We start from the raw sequence: 20,844 nt of genomic DNA, 5'->3' as shown, positions 1-20,844 counted from the left end.
GTATGTAGCTAAATAAATATTTACATCAAAAACTTCAAACTGTTCAGTTGCAGAACGTTGTTCATGCATGCATTACTATCTAGAAAGTGTGATACAACGCATATATATCTTCCTAGGATTCATACTACTCGACAGAGTGGAGTGATAGCATTTACACAATGGCAAAACATTCAGGTAAATTATATACCTAAAATTCAAATGTTTTCATTGTCGATTTGGAATACTTTAATTCTATCAATTTCATGCTATTTTATTGCTTAACATGATAAAGATCATTATGAAGGTACCATCACGACCCTAGCTAAAAGCTTGATTGGGGGGGGGGTTGTATAATTATTCACATATTCGTCGTACTCCCGAGTATTTTGTTTTGTACGCTCTCTTTTCTATTATATGTAAATATGAATATATGAATACACTCCCCCCTAGCTTCGACCCTGCTGATCATCTAAGGGCCATTTTCCACTAAGTGGAATTTTGTGCGTTGAGCGGAATTTTGCATTGTCTGCGCGCTTTCATGAAGAACTAATGCGAGAAAAACAAAGAAAAATTCCGCAAAATTCCGTCTAGTGGAAAGAAGATTTAAGAGCTAGGTTTTCTTTATAGAATTAGGAAATGCGGATAACTCTATACGTTTCCTCATACCGATGATTATTCTGGCTTTGTGCTTTTTGTTTTTACTTGGCGTAATCATATACCAGCGTCGCCTAAATAGAAAAAACGAGTTTGGTAAGTATATATAATATATTTACAGTTTATATCTATTTAGCCTGCATGATTTAAGATACAATTCCGACTTCTTGACTTTGATATGAAAAACTATCATTACTGGAAAACAAATATTTGCGTGAAGCAGTCACTAAAAATATAATTGTTAATAGAATGTAACTGTTTATCCTTCAGATGGCAATAAAGAACCTAAGACTGGCAACAAATATCTGAATGAAGGTGACATAGTATACGAGACTCCAGATGATGTTATTGAAGAAATTGAGCGAAATGAGGGTGCACGTGGGATGGCCAAAGGACAGGAATCATCGGATTACATGTCATTAAAAGACAAAAAAGAACCAACAAACGTTTATCAGGCATTGCAACCCCACGGCACGAATGATGGTCAAAGTCATTCTAAGATGGATGGTCAAAATCCTGTGGAATACCAAAATCCTGTCTTTAGCGCAGATCCCAATGCTGCATGATTAATGTTTAAAATATATACATCATATATACCTATTTCGCTAGATGTAAAATTTTTAGTAATGTATATAATGGATTATATTAATGGATGTCAGGTTAATTATAAAGGGTTATTAATGATGCCAGCTAGTTCTAGGCAGTAGCATACTAGCTAACAACTCTACCTAATAATAATTTGTATCGATTGTGTAACGAACAATATATATCGTATATCGATATTTTTATTGGACTAAAGGAGTCTCTGTAAATAATATATGTTTCCTTTTATTAAAATAAAACACCTAAAGAGTTTTATCGTTCTTAATCATCCTCCATGCACCTAGAGAAAACGTTATGAGATGAATCGCTCGCCAATTGAATTAGGATTGGCTTTCTTTAGGCGTACGTTTTTGTGTGCAAGGTATAGTTTTCCTGGAAACGTTTTCTATCTGCATTGCTTTCTTTCGTTGTGTGAATGGTTTAAAAGGATAATTAACTAACACGCTATGATGTGCGTCATTATAGGTGTCGTTCTCATGATAAAAGGCTAATTGTTGAAAGTGAAAGTACATGGTACATGTATAAGAAGCAACCCCTATTAAAAGAAAGTTTTGTTTGAATTTACATCGAAATTGGGCTGTGGTTTTCAAATGAAAAGCTGGTTTTCATATGTCAAGCCTAATATTCTCTGCATCTTATATAACCTGTAAGACGAACCATTCGCTATAATCTAAGGGACAGCGGCACATCGCTGTCATTTGTCCACTTGAATTTTGAAAAATCCTATACGCGAACCTGCTCAGGAATTGATAACACGATTCGTTTGATGTCGGGTAACCAGGATCATGTAAGAAGACCCATACGGAGAAATTACCGCATTTTTGTTGTGTGGGTGGTTTCAATAAATAATTAACAATCCGTAACGAAAAAACAAGCTATGACGAGTATATCCGTTTATATTGTCATGCTAAATATTTTTGCTTTGAAAACCTGAAAGTTTAAATAACCCAAATTACTGTAAGGATCGTCGACTAATTTCCTCAGTGAAGTCATGAAATGCAGTAAGGCCCAGTTCATACGTCGCATTTTGGTCGCATCGAATGCAATTCAAACAATAGATAATGAGATGGTAAACTTCATTCAGCCTCATTATCATCTCATTAACTATTGTTTGAATTGCATTCGACGCGACCAAAATGCGACGTATGAACTAGGCCTAAGCATCTTGCTAATATATGAACGACTTTTGTGATTGGCTTTTTGTAAATTAGTGAACATGCAGTGTTTATGATTCGTTTTTTGAGAAGTCAATTTCTATAGTTCACGGTGTTTTATTGTTATCATCAACAAATATTCATATAGGTACGTAACGACCCTGAAATGCGGAAGTTCAAGGAGCATTCGTGATTTATCATCTTTCGTCTAAGCTCAAATCGCTTGATAAAAGACAAGATGTCTTGGTTATTTCATCGATGGTTAGTTATATGTGGTGTGTCACTACTGGTGATTAAAGGTGAGGAGCTAGGCTGGACCGTATTTAAACGATAGAGCTGATGCGGAATGTGTGATCCACGATGATAGTTTTTAATATATTTATGATTGGTAATAGAAATAGATTTGATTTTATAATTCTCATGGAAATCATGGCAATTCTCATGTTAACGTTCTTGCCTAATATAGCGGATATATCTGTGAAACATATGAATATAATACTGCATGTATTAGTTGTTAGAACATCAGTGTGATCGAATATATATACAAAGCTGTACAAGTCGGAGCAAACCTTGCAATGAAATACGTCAGCTCTATTTATTTAGTCATTTATTACAACAGACATGATTCTAGGATGTAAGAATATATCAAGACAAACTGACGCATTCATATGTTCTCAAAAACCACTGCCACTGGACTTATTTATGAGTTTAATTAATACAAACCACTCGACTTATTTACGAGTTTAATTAATACAAACCACTCGACTTATTTACGACTTTAATTAATACAAACCACTCGACTTATTTACGAGTTTAATTAATACAAACCACTCGACTTATTTACGAGTTTAATTAATACAAACCACTCGACTTATTTACGACTTTAATTAATACAAACCACTCGACTTATTTACGAGTTTAATTAATACAAACCACTCGACTTATTTACGGGTTTAAAAATACAAACCAGTCGACTTATTTCCTCACTCCGTGATAGTTTTGCTTTTACGTTTTTTTTTTAAATCGTACAATTGTTCGATGAAATACTGTAGGATTAATCCTCGATGAAATACGATATGAAATATTCAGTTTCTCGTGGTTTCGCCCAAGTGAATGTGACGACTTAATTACATAATATTGAGTCCAACGATTTAATTTCTACGTACCAAGAAAGAGGAGATATTTGGCCTTCTACGAATATTATTTTCTTTTCACTATAGCAAGAAATAACCAAATAATTGTGTGTTAAAAATTGCCTATTACAGACTAGCGGTAATTATATTCGAGTACATGCATACAATTGATTCAAAACACAGGTCCTCATGAAACGTTTATACCAGGGTTACCATGCAGAAGCCTCAATATGATCACTCGCTTATATAACCTGGTATAATCATCATAAAACGGCTCTTGCATGTGCACTCTTTTAAGTTTTAACCACATAAGTAGCTAGTATCCAAATTCCCGTGCACTTTTTTTAAACGCAGTTCTGTTAATCGTTTGATATATATTCGTCTACACATAGTTCCTCCAGATCGTGTGTGTCGTGTGTTGATACTTATTTTATGTTCGCAGGTTGTCGCTGTTTTTTTCTCAGACACACCAGTTCTGGAAAGTGTATTGCAGCTGAAAAGAACTCTTTTTGGAGTGATAGTTATGGGCATCGATATTATGCTGTGCTGTCTGATTGCTTGGATGTTGCTGCGCAACTACAATATTGGCCAAATTTAGAAGCGGTGCATAACATGGCGAGGAAGGGGACGCTTACGTTTATCGATGGTAGTAGATACAAACAACGCTTGGTCATTTATTACGCCTTAACGAATCCAACTTTTGAACGTGGTGTTAAACATAAAATGAAACAAAGAGATGCTGGACCTTTATTTTATTACAATAGCGATATTAACTCGTGTGCTCAACCTGATACCAATCAGAAATATGTCATGCGGAAAAAGAATAAATGCGACGACACAGAAAAACAACAAAAGTTCACATTCGGTAAGATTCCACATCTCGATAACAAAATGGTTTCAACCAAGATGACGTCTTTCTATATCCGGCTAAAATAAACAAATGCTAGATTTATATAAGGATGATACTCTCACGAATTAATCTGTTTATTTCATAGGATACATCAATTTTTTTTCAAAAATGCAAAAAATTAAATTGTGCCACATGTGCATGTCCCATCACGGCCCAGGAGGCCTTGCAAAGAAGCGTTTGGGGCAAACTAACCACCTTTTCCCACTCCAAGAAGCAGGGAACTATATGGTTGAGTATCTCCATTCTATGTTAGGTTCAGTGACACAGTACGGCAACGAAATGAAAGATGTTCATTGTTCTCCAATACAACGTATGGTGATCCACAAAGCTCATTATGGAAATTTCAATAATGGGGGGATATTTGATGCGAATGCAACTCTTGATGCCCAGTGTAGTGGATTGACAAGTTGTCAGGTGAAACCTCTTTGTGGTGGAAACAGATCTTGTGAACTGACCATTGACAATAATTTACTGTCACCATTTTGTTCTGACCTAACAAAAGAATTTTTTATCGAATACACTTGTGTGGATAATTATATTAACACCATCACAACAGGTAGTAATAGCTACACTTAATTCTTTGAAATTATGAATATGAACTTCGAGTTTATTAAAATGACTTAAAATAACAATCTGGTTGTCTCAACTTGCACCGAGTATAAACTTTTCTAGGTATAATTTTAAACACCACACGGGCAACATCGTGGTCAATATTGTTTGTCAATCAGTTCACGTAATTTTTTGTAATTTTCCTTCAAGTCCCATGTGGCTGCTAAGCTAATTGAGGTTTAATCATAAAAGGTATTTGTTTTAAAAAGAGCATCATTATAACTCGTCTCCATACCATTCCTATTTTAACACGTTATTATATACGTATAAAATATTCACACACACTCACACATTCTATCACTACCTTGTTTAAAGTATGCCATGATAAAATAAATCTCGTTGCGTAGAATCTTTCCTGGGAAATGTGGTTGCAATACGAGAATTGCTCATTTTGCATTTGATAATGACAGTGCCTCTTTTCTAGCTATAGTTTTCTTGTACTGATAGGTCCAGACGGGACTATTTTCAATAAATTGACGGTCTCAACAACAAATTGCATTGCGGTTCATTCCAGATGTCATTTGTCATGTTTTCGTTCTAGCGTCAAACATAAAACTATCAAAGTCGCCCAACGAAGGTTTCATTGAAGTGAAGAATAATGACACAACATGGAAAAAAGTTATTGAGGAGAATTGGGATAAAGATCGTCAAAAAATGCTGTGTGAACACTTGGGATTTAGCGAAACGAGCGCTAATACTATTAGAAACATGGAGATAACTGCAAATGAAGAAATTGCATCTGGAGATTTGGTGTGTTATAACACAGGATCCAATGGAACATCCTGTTGTGTCCATCTTGTTCCCTCTACAACCACTACAAAGGTTGATATACCATATGCTGAGTGTGAGTATATACTTAAGGCTCTTTTCCACTTATCGCAAAATCAACTCGCAAACGTGTTTCCATCTATATAATTAAATAAGCTGTAAAGCATTGTTATTGGACGAAATTACTCGCAGCGGGCTTGCGGGTTGTTTTTTTGCGATGAGTGAGTAAAAACCTTTAGAACTTTGGGTTTGTAGGGGTTGCGAGTATTTTCTTTAACACTGTAATTTGGCCAGAATAACTTGGTATGGTTGGTTAGACTTTGATAAGAAAAAATATTTCACGATAGTTTATGGTTTTCCCTTACGTTATTTTTACTCTAGGTAAGATATGCGATAAACCAGCGTTACTTCAAGACGAAACTACTTTTGCAGACTCTGTGTTTTCTGGTAGTGGCTCTTCTGGTTATAGCAATGCAAGATTCACCAAAGATGGTTGGTGTACCCAGACACCACAAACACATTATCTTTTGATTGATCTTTTGAAAGACTATCACATCACACGAGTCGTGACAATGGGTAACAAAGATCAGACAAAGTGGAGTGATCAATATATAATGACATACAGCCACGATAACAGTTTTAGCAACAGCACACAGGTAGTTTGCAAATTGCAATTATTGGTACATCATGCATGATTATTTGTCGCTTTATATTGTATGTTGTCAAATATATCCTTAATCCTAATATTAATCCTAAAACCCCGGATTGCGAAGTTTACTTTAATCCCTGCCATAACAACCTTAAGAGTGTTGTCCATCAATTGACATTTCCCATCTCAATCCATAATCCTGCATGAAAACAAGATTCAACAGCATCAAGACAGATACTTTAATCCATGCAATTTTGTTTATTTTGTTCAAATACGTATACATTTTTTATATTTCGTGTTCTCAGATCACTGGAAACAAGAACGGCTATCAAGCTTCAATAACGGCTCTCGATATTTACAACGTGAGACATATCAAAATACAATCAACTGGAACAAATGATTTTTGTCTAAGAATAGAACTCTGTGGAGAAGGTAAAGTTTTGTTAGGAATGATCACGTTAAGACTTACACCTGTATTCAAAAAGCTCACTCACAGTCACACTCATTGAGTATGACATATAAATTTTGTAAATGCTTATCAATGAGAAAGTTTTTTTCTGAATAGATGGAAAAATATAAGGTAAATTACTGAAAATTAAGCCCCCTGTTCGGCTGGAAATACCGCTATTGAAGCGTTATGAGAAAATTAAGATCTTCCACTCAATGAGTTTGAGTGTGAGTGAGCTTTTAAAATACAGGCGTTAGCCGGTCGGGAATGCAGCACATGGTGTCTAAAAATCAAACTTCACCCTTCACGATTCCAGAGCAGTACTTTTGACACTACGGATAGCGTTGATTCTGATTGCTTGCTAACCATTGCTTTTTTATTTTATTTTAGTCCAAACGCCTGCTCCTGTACAGGATATTAAAGTTACACCTTCGAATACCTCGGCAGATGTCACATGGAAGATACCAGAACCTAAAGACTCAAGTTACATAACGAACTACAATATTTTCATCAACGGAAGACTTCAAGAAAGAATATCCAGAGAGAAATATGACAATAAATTTACTATTCGTGGACTTCAACCATACACTAACTATAAAGTTGAGATTGAGACAGAAGATGGTTCAGGAGAGAAAGGTGGTAAGGTTTCTGAAGATTTCAAAACCAAGGAAGGAGGTAAAATATACGAAAGATAAATTTAAGGATTTCAAATGACATTTAAACACCTTGGATAACAAACATAAATTTTGTTCCCCATTAGGAATGTGTCAGGGTCAACTTTTGGTGATTAATTTCTATTTTTCCCTGTTCCAGTTCCTAGTGGTCCTCCACAAAATGTGATGTTTACATCCCGGAGTAAAAACGTACTAAAATTGTCATGGCAACCTCCTGAAGTAAATCTGCATAATGGAATACTGACAGGCTATTTAGTTTGTTATTCCTCCCAAACAATTTCAACTAGTCCGAAATGCAATGAAACAAACACGACATTGACTTTCACCATCGATGATCTTCAACCATCTACAAGGTATTTTGTAACTGTTGCGGCTGGTACAAGTGTTGGTTTTGGCAACAAAAGTGCGGAAATCAATAAAACGACAAATGGAGGTATTGGCCAAATATAACGTGCATGATTTTATCCTATTCCTTAGTTGTTTAAACCTCCTAGAAACCTTTACATGACTACCCATTTAGTCATTAAATTGAAGTGAACTCCTTGAAAACTTTCGGACTAGCTACTCATCGTTAACGATGACAAAGTTTTTAAATCTACTAGCAGAGCTTTTGATATTCTTACATACATCGATCATAATTGGAAGTAATATAATATAATGATAATATTTTTGTTTTTATTCTTAGATCCTGTAGAACTTGTTGCAGCCTCTTCATCCAGTCTACGAATAAACATTCTCAAACCGGACAAATATATCCAGTATGTTAGTTAAACATTATCAAATAACAGTTTTATAAAAAGGTCTTAAATGCATCCCCGATTTCATATCAATCTTTTGATCCCTCTTTTTAGAGAAGTAATGATCATCGTCAAAACTGCTGAGAACTTTTCAAAACCGGTGGAAGAAATTGAAACTACCGATCTTAAACCTTATCAGACAAACACTCAAGATCCTTACATCACTGATTATTTGAAAACCGATGTTTTCCCTTCATCGTTCGTGATCGGCGATGGCAAGGATTACAACTATGAAAACGTAACATACGTTAATCAACCTCTTCAACCAAACACAAGTTACAACGTGTTCCTGAGATTCTTTGAAAGTCAGGTGTATATGCCATCAATATTTCATCATTCTTTTTTCAAATTAAATTAAATTAATCGATAGGATTTCCATCTAGGATTCGTTCTACTCCACAGAATGGAGCAAAAGTGTCAAAACTTTGGCAACTCCACCAGGTGATCCTCGAGAAAAAAAATTCTTTTCAATGTCACCACAGGCTCGTTTTTATATTAAAAGCAATATTAATAAAATGATACTAATTAATTTAAATTTTATCTTGATATTCTTCCAGCTCCAGTCATCTCAAAAATCACGCCTTCTGGTCGTAATGAGTACAATATTTCATGGTATCAACCTTCGTTGCCAGACCAGCAAACTGTCTTGAAGTATCATGTAAAATACAGTGCTTCGAGTGAACCAACGAAACGGTCGACTGTCCCGAAAGAAAATAAATTTATCATTATTGTTGTCGATTATGATAAACAATACACTATTAACCTACGGGTTGAAACTGAGGTTGGAAAAAGTCAGGCAGCTTCAAAATCCTGGTTGTCTCTTTCAAGTAAGTAATGAATCCATGCAGGGCCGAAACTAGTTTTCCTGTATTTACTTATTCGTCTTAAATAAATCCCCAGTGATATCTTGTGATAGCGATTGACAGAGACGGAGTATGTGAGGTACAGTAGCTCATACCAGTTATATAAAAAGGAAGTTGCACGTTCTCATGAATGATTGTCAAAATATAAGAATTTGTTGGTTAGCTTGCTCCAGCGAAAGAGGCGCATACAGTAGTACGACCACGCAGGAATTGGCTGCTGGTGAAGAAAGAAACCAAGAATATTTAAAAACCTAATCCAGGGACAAAAAAGTATAGCAAATCCCTGAATGACCTATGTAACTAATAGCTCGCAGTTATAATACTGTCAGCGGTTAAAAGAGACACGGGACACATCGAATAAGATACATATTCATGTCTACCCTAAATTCCGAAGATGTCGATGGTTATGTAGTTACGTATACCATTTTGCTTTTAGAGCCCTTGGAGACCCCAAAGAAAACAGATAACGGTTACACAGTGATATTACGAAAACCAAAAGAGAAAAATATAAGGTTTGTTCACATTTAGTCATGGTGACGATTGATGAAGTATTGCCCTGCACGACGATTTACCTGGGTCAGTATTTTATATGAGGATTTAAGTGCAAATATTTAAAGATCTACAATGTAATCTTGAAGAACCATTTTACATTTTAGAATTGTCGCTCTTGTATTGCTTCTGTCAGACTCCAGTGAACCTCCAGCACCAGAATCCATCAAGATAAAAAGTTCAATTCCTTCAGAAACGAAGACCGGGGACGCTTTCATTGCTAAGCAGTTTAATATTAGTGATTTCAAAGATGATGAAATAGAAATACTCCTTAGAAAGTTTAAGGAAAACAGAAGAAGAAAAAGAGAAGCTGTTCAGGTTGAAGCATTGAAGCCGGATGAAAAATATAGAACAACACAAATGAATACAGACGAGTCTGGGGTAGGTTGAAATAGGAATGTAAAAATTTGTGCGATCGCATGGTTCCCTATGATTTAGCTTGTTTGTAACTATGTCATATATTCCGCATCTTATAGAATCGCACCTGGTCATACTGGAGTGAAGAATTTGGTGATCCCATAGGTAATACTGAGCAACAGAAATTTAACGTGATAGCTGTTTCATTTGAATGTTACGCCATGTTTAGCACTTAGATCTGCTCCAAGAACGAGCGAGACAGTATACTAATCTTGACATCCTCTTAACATGCATACGTCTAGGCCCTGACAGTACTACAATACCTACTCATGGGGCTAATGATGGTGATGAAAGTTCATCAATGGCCGCTGTTGTTGGCGCCGCTGTTGCTGCTGTTGTCGTTTTAGTTGCAATTGTTGCTGCAATACTTTTCTACAGGAGAAGGTAACAACGTTTTCATTTGATCCCTTCCAATATTTAGATAACACGCTTCTAGCCTGGCCTGAACTAGTCGACAACTTAAATTAACTTTAGTAAAGATAAGTAGGTCGTGGATAGGGAATTTTGTCCATGGGGTTTTCCATTTTTATTCATTTTTATCCATGCAGGAGGAGGTACCAAGAAAAGGAAACAGGTTCGGATGGAGACTGGAGCGAGAGAAAAGGATTTGAGAATGAATATCATGACGAACAAGACACTGGTGTGCCGCCTGATCATCGTCAAATTAATGAAAATGAAAATAACGACGGCATTTACTCGAACGAAGCAGGTAAGTCGCTCGAGTGTTAATGGTTAATGAAGATTGTGTGATTCACTGCTCTGAAATGCTACATTCAGCTACAATTCTGCTATGTTGACAATGTTATAACTGTAATAATTTTCTTTTAAGGCGATTTCAAGGAAAACACGCACTCACCAGTTCCTGTCGACGAGTTTGCGCATTTTGTGAAAGAAATGAAAGCAAATGAGAATTACGAATTTAGCAAAGAATATAATGTGAGATCTTTGTTGTGATATTGTGCCTGGATGTGTCTTTTTAGGAAAGTTAATGACTTAGTTTGGCAAAAAAGAGAAGTGTTTGTGTTTGCCCTTACTAAATTTTGTGTCTTTTTCGTAAAGGATTTACCTAAAAACATGAATTCATCTTGGGAGGTGTCAAAGAAGCCGTTTAACAAAGCTAAAAACAGATATGGAAATATCGTTACGTGTACTGTATCCAGTAGACATTCTTGTATATTGCTTTATCCAGATTTGATAATTATTGCTTTAACTTATTAATGAAATATAATTTTAGACGACCATTCTCGGGTGGTTCTCTCGGGAGATGAAAACAAAGATTACATAAACGCCAGCTACATTGATGTAAGTTGGAATTTTAGTTAGTTTTATGAGTAGATAAAAAATTAAACCACACTGAGCTATCATGGGCTTATCATGCCTAATACTTTCCTAATATTCAGGGAATCAAAGAAAAATCATACATTGCTTGTCAAGGTGAGCATTGAGATTTGAGATTTCATGTGATAGTTTTTCATCGCTCTTTCTTGTAACCTTCACTACTCTTGAGTATTGGTAGAGATTGTTAACAGAGCTGGCAATTATTTAAAAATTGGGCTTTCCCCATCCAGGTCCTAGGGCGAATACTGTGAACGACATGTGGAGGATGGTTTGGGAACAACGCAGTTATTCCATTGTTATGGTTACCTCTCTGGTTGAACTTGGCAAGGTAATCATATCTTATGTATCTGTAGATGTCAAATGTTGTTTGATGCATTTATTTATTGGCTATAAAAGAGAAACCTAACTATCGCAATGAAGCAGCTGTGATTCTATTAAACCCTATTAAATATCGTTTTTTTTGTAAAAGCAATTTAAGACCATAATGTATGGGATGATTTAAATACCTCAACTCATTTGCAGCCGAAGTGTGAGAAATATTGGCCGGACAGCGGAAGTGAAATGTATGGCGATATTGAAGTAACTTTGATGAAGACTGAAGAGTTTGCTTACCACGTGACGCATACCTTGCAATTGAAAAAGGTGAAAACAATTTATTGACATTCGATCAATCATACTATTGTGTGATTGTACTTTTTCACCTTGGCCACATTTGTGAAGAGCAAATACCTTGTACATATGTAGGATAACGAGGAACGCGAAGTGCGCCATTACTACTTTCAATCTTGGCCAGATCATGGTGTACCTAAATATCCCACTCAGCTCCTGGCCTTCAGAAGACTTTTCAGAACGCATCACATGCAGCAGTCCGGACCTATCGTGGTTCACTGCAGGTTATTTGCATCGAAATTTTCTTTCATATTTTGCATGTATGGAATACGTTGAATGATCAGTAACATTCAGTTGCCGGGCAACTGTTGCCCTTGCATTCTTGCATGAGATCCAGCGTTAAACACCGCAGAAGAATTCTTTTTAAACCCTAATTTAGACACTTTGCTTATTTACTTGCTTTGTCTTCTAGCGCTGGGGTTGGACGAACAGGTGTCTTTCTTGCAATTGACACAATCCTTGATAAACTCGATCAAGGTGTCATCAATTCCATCGATGTTTTTGGACACGTCTGCGCAATGAGAGAACGGAGGATGAATATGATCCAAACTCTGGTATCTCAATAATATATTTCAAAAGCCATTTGATACTCCTTGTTAAAAAGTCCAAACCGTTTATCGGGCTTAAAACAACTTGTTTCTAGTAATTTTTCAATTTGTTCAAATGGTACCAACCTTTTAGGACCAATACATATTCGTTCACGATGCTATTTTGGAAACAATCCTGTGTGGCATGAACGAAGTTGATGCCTCTAAAATCCAAAAGGAGGTCGCAAATCTTAGTGAAGTTAAAGCAAGTGGAATGACAGGATTTGAGGAAAAGTTCAAGGTTTGTTTAATTGTCAACTAGATGTTTAAAAAACCAGGGATTTAGCCCATGCCGGGTTATCAGTTCAAATTTAACAGGAACAAAATAAATTTCACAATAATACATTTTAGAGGTTGGTTGAAGTTTCGCCAAAGCTATCAGAAGATGAATGCGCTGCAGCATTGCTTGATGGAAATCACAACAAGAATCGCAATAAGAATGTCCTTCCAGGTATTATCTGCATCATTCAAACACTTCCCTGCTTAATCTTCAAATGAATCTTTTACAATTCACTCAGAAAATTAGTTATTTTTACAACTCATTTTTTCTTCTCTTCCCAGCCGAAGGTAATCGTGTTCCACTTCAGTACGTCGAAGGAATAGAAGACTCGGACTATATTAACGCTGTGTTTGTTCATGTAAGTATCGTGTTCAAAGCAAGTTGCCACCATATCATACATTACGATTTACAACACATTTAGATGTCTCAATCTTTTCACTTTAGGGTTACCTTGGTAGAAACTACTTCATCGCTACACAAAGCCCACTGCCCGGCACGATCAACGACTTTTGGCGGCTGATTCATTCGCAGAAATCTTCCACCATCGTGCTGTTGAACAACGTCAAAGATGGAACGGTAGAAAAGATTATATTATAATTTGAGAAATAACTATTTATTCAGTCTATCGTCACAAAACATTCCTCACAGCGCTTGACGCTGAGCTTCTTCTGTTAAACTTCAGAGTGAAGTTTTGAAGGGCATGTATGAAGATTTCAGTGAACTAAGCAATAGAGAATGATATAGGAATCCTGAGTATTGTTTTGCGCTTTTCCAGACCATCCCGATATTCTGGCCAACCGATAGGGGAAAACCGAAGCAATATGGCACTCTGACTGTTCAGTTGGACTCGGAGAATGAATCAGATGGGATATGGACAAGAAAGTTTATCATCTCGCCATATCCAGTATGTATGATATGTGAAAGACTTATATTACGAAATAGTTGTGCAAATGACAAAGTACTTGGAAAAACATGGTTTGACCTCAGAAATTTCCGTATGTAAATCTCAACCGCCTCACTGATGGTTATACCCTAAATCTTGCTCTAGCGTGAACCCACATGAAATTATATGAACCCACCTTTGTAGTAACCCTACGTTTGCCATCTAACTAGGATTTGACAGATGGTCAAGTTGTGAATATTTTCCAATACATCAGATGGCAGGACCATCGCGCACCTCCCGACGCTAATGGCGTCATCTCGCTCACGTCATTGGTCGAGAACTCAAGGAAGAGTTTTGACCCAGCACCAATCATTGTCGCATGCAGGTAACTGAAATCAATACATCAACGATGGCGTATATCATTCTTTCGTGGAAAGTCAGATGACTGAACTAGCGAGTTGAGACGATGAGATACGCTATGCTTCCGGCTCTACGTACGATACGGTTGAAGAGGAAAACACGCTTGTTTTATCTCATGTCTGTTCGAAATTTGTTTCACAAACTTTTTTATACCGTTCATTTCGATGAATTTTCGTATTTCAGCGATGGAGCAGGACGAACAGGAACGTATATCGCCATTTCAAACCTTCTGGAAAGAATAAAAATTGAACAAGCAATGGACGTCTTCCAAGCGATTAAGATCATCAGAGGAGCACGACCACTGTTTGTTGAAAATGCTGTGAGTATATCACACGATTGAATCTAACGTCGATCATGTCTGTAGTACTAGTGTTTTCTAATGGAATTGTAATATGTCCGGTATTTTGAGTACAAACACGGTTTGCTTATTAACTTTTACTTCTCTTCAGGAACAATACCAGTTCTGTTACAAGGCTATAACGACGTACTTAGACGCCTTCGGCGAATACGCAAATTTTGAATAAAGGAGCCGAATATCGAATCAACGCCGCCATGATGTGAAATAATAATTTTAACGTACGTAATAATTTTAATGATGGAAACAGTTTCTGTGTTATATGCAGAGTGATACAGCGTGAATATATATAGTGCATGTTCTCACTTTTATACTTATATTTTTAAATGGTACCAACAACGGGCGATATTAAAGCGATTGAAAAAACACTATCCTGCTTTCATACAACCGTCCGCAGGTTGTTAAATTTTCTCGCCCACTTTCACCATAAAATGTAGCAATGATTAAATAAATATGTTTAGTATATGTTAAAGAGTATGTTAAGTCTGTTTATAGTCGAACGTATATATTTAGCAAAGCAGTAAATTCAGCTTCCCACTTTATAAAATTCACAGTCTGAACGGAAGCCTATATACAGATAAAAACCTCTGTTATTATAAATATCCGGATACGTGTGGAAGGGCCTAAATCTTGGTATTTCTAAATCGAGGATAATTTTTAATAATTGTTGGTTCCAATTTTATTTCTTTTAAGCATTTTTGAACCGTTGAAAAAATCACTATCCGGTGGATAGCGCTGCCCGGCTTTCGATGATTTCTTGCCAAGCACTAGTGTCGTAGCCAGCCTGACAATTTAGTCATGCTATGCTAATATTTTGGTGTTCATCGATTGTGAAAACATTTAATTTCTAAAGAAATGAATAATGATAATAACATAAAATTTGCATAGCACTACAAAATCGTCAGGCTGGCTACGCCGGCCACAGGCAAGTAGCTACCCTTCGTATGGCTGTATGTAAGTAACGTACCATATATTTAAAGTACCGTTCTTTCTTTTTATACAATCCTAATTATCATACATCAAAGATGATAAAAGCATTGCGTGTTAGTTTCTTTGTTATATGAAGTGCGGAAGCGTAAAGCACTGAAGAATTTGTCATCTTATCATCGTCTAAGCTCTTACTCGCTTCGTAATAGAGAAAAATCACACGATGTCTTGGGTATTTCATCGATGGTTCGTTTTATGTGGCGTGTCATTGTTGGTGATTAAAGGTGAGGTTTTTGAGGCGTTGTAGTGAGAGCATTTTTTAGGTTAAAATGTAGATTTAAGGCTGTTTGTGAGTTGTTGAATCATCATACAATGTTAATCACCACCTTCTTGTGTAAATATTTGAGGGTTGTCGAAACTGGCGTCTAATTGACGACAATATGTCAATGTAATATTTGTAATTGGCATGCAGCATATACAAAGCTGATGTACAAGACTACAATTAAATCAAATGAAATATTAGGCGGTGTAATCCTTGCAGTGAATTACTTTAACACTATTTATGAATTCATGTTTTATAGAGTATCTCAATTAAGTCATAGTCATACAATATGATTCTAGCCTTTCCTTGGATGTGAGAATATGACAAACTTACACTCAGTTCACAAAACGAGTTGAAAATACTAGGTTAATGGAATGTCTTTTTCGTATTTTGTCCCAAATCGTATAATTGATCGATGAAAGACGCCATAAATTGGCAGAAAGACAGATTTCTCACTTATCGATTGGTTAGAAATACGGCGCATTCTCAGTAAAACAGTTTCATCGGTTTTACCTGCTGAAACCCAAACTTTTCAGTCTTGATATATCTGAGCAATCTTGATATATCTGCATGATGGTCGAATATTTGCCCGTCCCATAAGCTCGTAAATGTTAATCAATAAGTTTATACTATTTACACTTAATGTATGCTCCCGAGGGAAATAGTGAGTTTTGTTTTCCTAAGAGTCTGAATGTTGACTCGAGGGAAAACAAAACTCACTATTTCCCGAGGTAATGTATATCAAGTGTTTTGTTACATAGGAACAAAAACATTTTAAAAACACACTTTACTTTGTTATGACAAGAAGCGGGCGACAATTTTTCACTTGTTTCCCTCGCGGGAAACATCGGCATTTATTTAAAGTAATGTGACTACGAATGAACCAATCACATTTAAAATACACAGAACTTATTTAACAATATGGTTTATTTTACGTTTACAGGTTGTCGCTGTTTTTTTCTGAGACACACCAGTTCTGAAAAGTGTCTTGCCTCTGAAAAAGTCCCTTGGAGGATAAATCCTTACGGGCATGTATATTGGGCTGAGCTATTGGATTGCTTGGATTTTAGTGCTGAATTACGATATTTACGGGATACAGAGGTGCTCCACAACATAGCGAGGAACGGCTCGCTCATGTTTGTCGATGGCAGTGTTTACCAACAACGCATGGTCGCTTATGACGCCAACCCGACAAAGCTTCCAACTTGGGAAAGTGATCCTCGACATAGCATGAGACAAAAAGCTGCTGGATCTTTATTTTTCTACGATAGCAAGACTGACTCATGTGCTCAGCCTGATGATAATAAGAAATTTATCAAGCGGAAAAAGAATGGGTGCGACGATACGGAAGAACAACAAAAGTTCACTTTTGGTAAGATTCCGCGTATCTCGATGTAAATGTTCTGCCATGCAGCTTGATTCAATATAAATGTTTTGAACGCGAAAATGATTTATAATGATTTAATCTAAAATCAATTCACTGCATCATCGAACGTTTTACAAACATCTACATCACTAAAAAAGCCAAAGAACAAAATCTACTCTGTGTCCAAACTTAAGTCGCTGGGATTTAAGGCGACTTACTGCGATGTAGGGTGACTTTTATTTTGGGTAGTAATCGTACCTAAAAGGTTATCAAATTGGACTTTCAATGTTACGATCGTTGCCATACTCAGTCTCACTCTGAGAGGCGCTGCCCATAAATGGTTAGTTATCTCCTTTGTTAGGTTCAGTGACGCAGTTTGGCGACAAAATGAAAGATGTTCATTGTTCTCCATATACAACGTATGCTGATCCACAAAGCTCATTATGGTGATTTCAATAATAGCGGGACATTTAATGCGAATGCAGCTATTGATATCCAGTGTAGTGGATTGACAAGTTGTCAGGTGAAACCTCTTTGCGGTGGAAACAGATCTTGTGAATTGACCGTTGACAATAATTTACTGTCACCATTTTGTTCTGATACCACAAAACAACTTTATATCGAGTACACTTGTGTGGACAACTATCCTAACCCTATAACAACAGGTAAAATACGCTACTTTTGGTGATAAAACGTGAATTTGAGTTTATCATAAAGGCTAATTTCCACTCCGGAAAACGAGCGGCGGATCGGATTGGATCGGAACGAAAGATAATCCGCGCGTGCGCCGTCTGTTGAAATTTTTGGCTTATATTGATCCGAAAGCGTCCGAGATCGGATAAAAAAAGTTTAAATAGTTTTAACTTTTTTTTATCCAATCCGAAATCACTTCATGGATCGGACTAGGCTCGGAAAAAAAAAAAAAAATAGGCATTCAGAATAAATAAAACCCACCTTATTAGTAGGAGTTTTCTTGGAAACGACTTTGCAACACGATTTTCTCGGCTGGCCAATGCATGATAATATCTCTTTCACAGTCGCTCTTTTTTTTAACCTAATTTGAAAGTGAGCTACCTCAGTGGATATTGGTTTGTTGAACAACGCTGACAGAGCTATAAAATGGCAAAGTCGACTAAAAAGTCTCACAAGGAAACGCTAAGGTCCTTGCTTGACTTTACTCTTAGTTTTCAGGGTGCATGGGTGTATTTGAGATTTTATTTGCAATGTTTTCGTTCTAGCGTTTAACATAAGACTATCAAAGTCGCCCAACGAAGGTTTCATTGAAGTGAAGAATGACACAACGTGGAGAAAAGTTATTGAGGAAAATTGGGATAAAGATCGTCAAAAAATGTTGTGTGAACACTTGGGATTTGGCGAAACGAGCGCTAATACTATTAGAAACATGGAGATAACTGCAAATGAAGAAATTGCATCTGGAGATTTGGTGTGTTATAACACAGGATCTGGTGGAACATCCTGTTGTGTCCATCTTGTTCCCTCTACAACCACTGCAAAGGTTGACACAACATATGCTGAGTGTGAGTATCTGCGATAAATCGTGGCGTGCAAAAAATAGGATTTTATGCTTTCTTCACTCACACCTAACACACTCTTTACCTAGGTAAGATTTGTGACAATCAGTTACTAAACGACGAAAGTACTTTTCCTGATAACATATTTCGTGGCAATGGAGGTAATAGTTTTCACGAAGCAAGGTTTACTAAAGGTGGATGGTGTTCCTCGACGCCTGGCTCATATCTTACCATCGACCTTCAAAAAGAATATCACATAACACGAGTTTCAGTCATGGGTGATAAAGATCAGACAAAGTGGAGTGGATCATATTCATTGAAATACAGCCATGATGAAAGTTTGGTGGATAGCAGTCGTGTAGTACAGGTTAATACAGGGTCTAATTAGAAAAATTCTTCGAAAATAGACTTTTTACGTGAATATAGACGCCCAACGTATACTATAGCATATAGTTTTATGACATGTTGCAGTACTGCTTATTATTGATGTTATATTTTATTTTTATATAAGATTTTAGGAAACCAGAACGGTTATCAAGCATTGACTACAGACGTTGATATATATAATGCGAGATTTCTGAAGATAGAATCAACTGGAACTGCAGATTTTTGTCTCAGAATAGAACTGTGTGGACTGGGTAAGTTTTTTATGTGTTGGTATCATAAAACCTCGCATTCTGGCATTTTCTAAAAATACCTTGGCTGAGTGAAAACACTTGATAAAATGATGAATTGCATTCTCAGTTTTCTTTAACCCCGACATTTTTCACTTTTTAATCTCGCTCGTACAACCTAGATTCATCATATGATATCTTCATTCAACACCTCCATTATCACAGTTTCTTTTGTGAACTCTTCTATGATCTTGGATATTTTTGCGAGATAATTGAAATCATTCCATTTATTATTTGTTTTTGTGCTTTTATTTTGAATATAGCCCAAAAGCCAGCTTCTGTTTCCGACATTCAAATCACGACTTTCGAGAGATCAGCTCGTGTGACTTGGAGTATTGAGACCTCCCCAACAGCCTCGAGTTACATAACAAAGCTTGAAATATATTTAAACGATAACCTCCGTAAAACAATTTTACGAGGAAATTCTTATCAGTTTGATATTAGTAATCTTACGCCATTCACTAAATATACTGTTGGAATTGAAGCCGTTGATGGTTCTTCAGAGAGTAGCAGAATAAATAGAGACTTTGAAACTAAAGAAGCAGGTAAAATGAAAACAAAAAACCGTGCTAACAAATATCGGTTTAATAATACTCAATACGACATGTTGATGATAAATTTCCTTTATTCTAGTTCCTAGTGGTCCTCCACTGGATGTAAAGTTTGAATCTCGCGGTAAAACTACACTACAATTATCTTGGATGGATCCACGATCGGATCTGCATAATGGAATACTGAGAGGCTATCAAGTTTGTTATTCCTCCCAAAAAACGTCAACTAGTCCGAAATGCAATGAAATAACGACATTGTCATTCACCATCGATGATCTTCGACCTTCCACAAAGTACTTTGTAACTGTTGCGGCTGGTACAAGAGCTGGTTTTGGAATCAAGAGTGCAGAAATCAATAAAACGACAAATGGAGGTATCGGCCTAATTACAAGGCATCTTGTTTTTATATCAAGTTGTTTTCGTAAAGATAAAACTCTTGTTTGTCAAATTTGTCGTTCTAACATATTTAACTTTCCCAATGATCGTGATTAGTTTAATATCATACTAACTTTACATAGTTATCCATATACTGTACTAACTGCAGGGATGGCGATTTTGCAAGGTCAATTTTTTTTATGTGCCAATTCGCAATTCCTTCGTGATTGTCATAAAACTTCTGCATGGAACGCATCACGACCTTTTTTGTATTTCCATTTTTAGATCCTGTACAAACTGTGGCAAACTCGCCTTCAAGCCTGAAAATAGACCTCAGCAAACCAGACAAATATGTTCA

The 20,844-nt window shown here is 36.4% G+C and overlaps 1 protein-coding gene across 12 annotated transcripts in view; it reads left to right on the top strand.

Annotated features, from left to right (window-relative positions):
• Positions 1–20,844, top strand: part of LOC114525433 (receptor-type tyrosine-protein phosphatase F-like) — a 108,354-nt gene that overhangs the window by 79,323 nt on the left and 8,187 nt on the right. For 2 of the 12 annotated variants that reach the window (XM_028546769.1, XM_028546778.1), the window contains 9 exons: positions 4,687–4,989; positions 5,584–5,886; positions 6,192–6,466; positions 6,765–6,891; positions 7,298–7,582; positions 7,721–8,014; positions 8,267–8,339; positions 8,433–8,688; positions 8,762–8,819. In XM_028546769.1, the coding sequence (XP_028402570.1) occupies positions 4,687–4,989; positions 5,584–5,886; positions 6,192–6,466; positions 6,765–6,891; positions 7,298–7,582; positions 7,721–8,014; positions 8,267–8,339; positions 8,433–8,688; positions 8,762–8,819 (1,974 nt within the window). Of the gene's footprint in view, positions 1–2,180; positions 2,238–2,538; positions 2,690–3,965; positions 4,389–4,686; positions 4,990–5,583; positions 5,887–6,191; positions 6,467–6,764; positions 6,892–7,297; positions 7,583–7,720; positions 8,015–8,266; positions 8,340–8,432; positions 8,689–8,761; positions 8,820–8,935; positions 9,206–9,677; positions 9,754–9,897; positions 10,172–10,266; positions 10,313–10,449; positions 10,592–10,755; positions 10,917–11,036; positions 11,144–11,266; positions 11,355–11,441; positions 11,510–11,607; positions 11,642–11,775; positions 11,874–12,067; positions 12,188–12,289; positions 12,439–12,626; positions 12,769–12,895; positions 13,043–13,152; positions 13,253–13,362; positions 13,440–13,525; positions 13,658–13,856; positions 13,986–14,194; positions 14,350–14,567; positions 14,704–14,833; positions 15,325–15,626; positions 15,951–16,931; positions 17,361–17,715; positions 18,020–18,592; positions 18,893–18,975; positions 19,254–19,397; positions 19,525–19,823; positions 20,106–20,193; positions 20,485–20,771 lie in introns of those variants that run through there. The other 10 variants (XM_028546776.1, XM_028546777.1, XM_028546772.1 and 7 more) reach the window with 10 other exon arrangements.

Source organism: Dendronephthya gigantea, unplaced genomic scaffold (assembly GCF_004324835.1).
Source record: "Dendronephthya gigantea isolate DGI-Jeju-01 unplaced genomic scaffold, DenGig_1.0 000034F, whole genome shotgun sequence".
Taxonomy (NCBI): Eukaryota; Metazoa; Cnidaria; class Anthozoa; order Malacalcyonacea; family Nephtheidae; genus Dendronephthya; species Dendronephthya gigantea.
The sequence above is the reverse complement of the archived record's forward strand: the minus strand, read 5'-3'. Positions and strand labels throughout refer to the sequence as shown.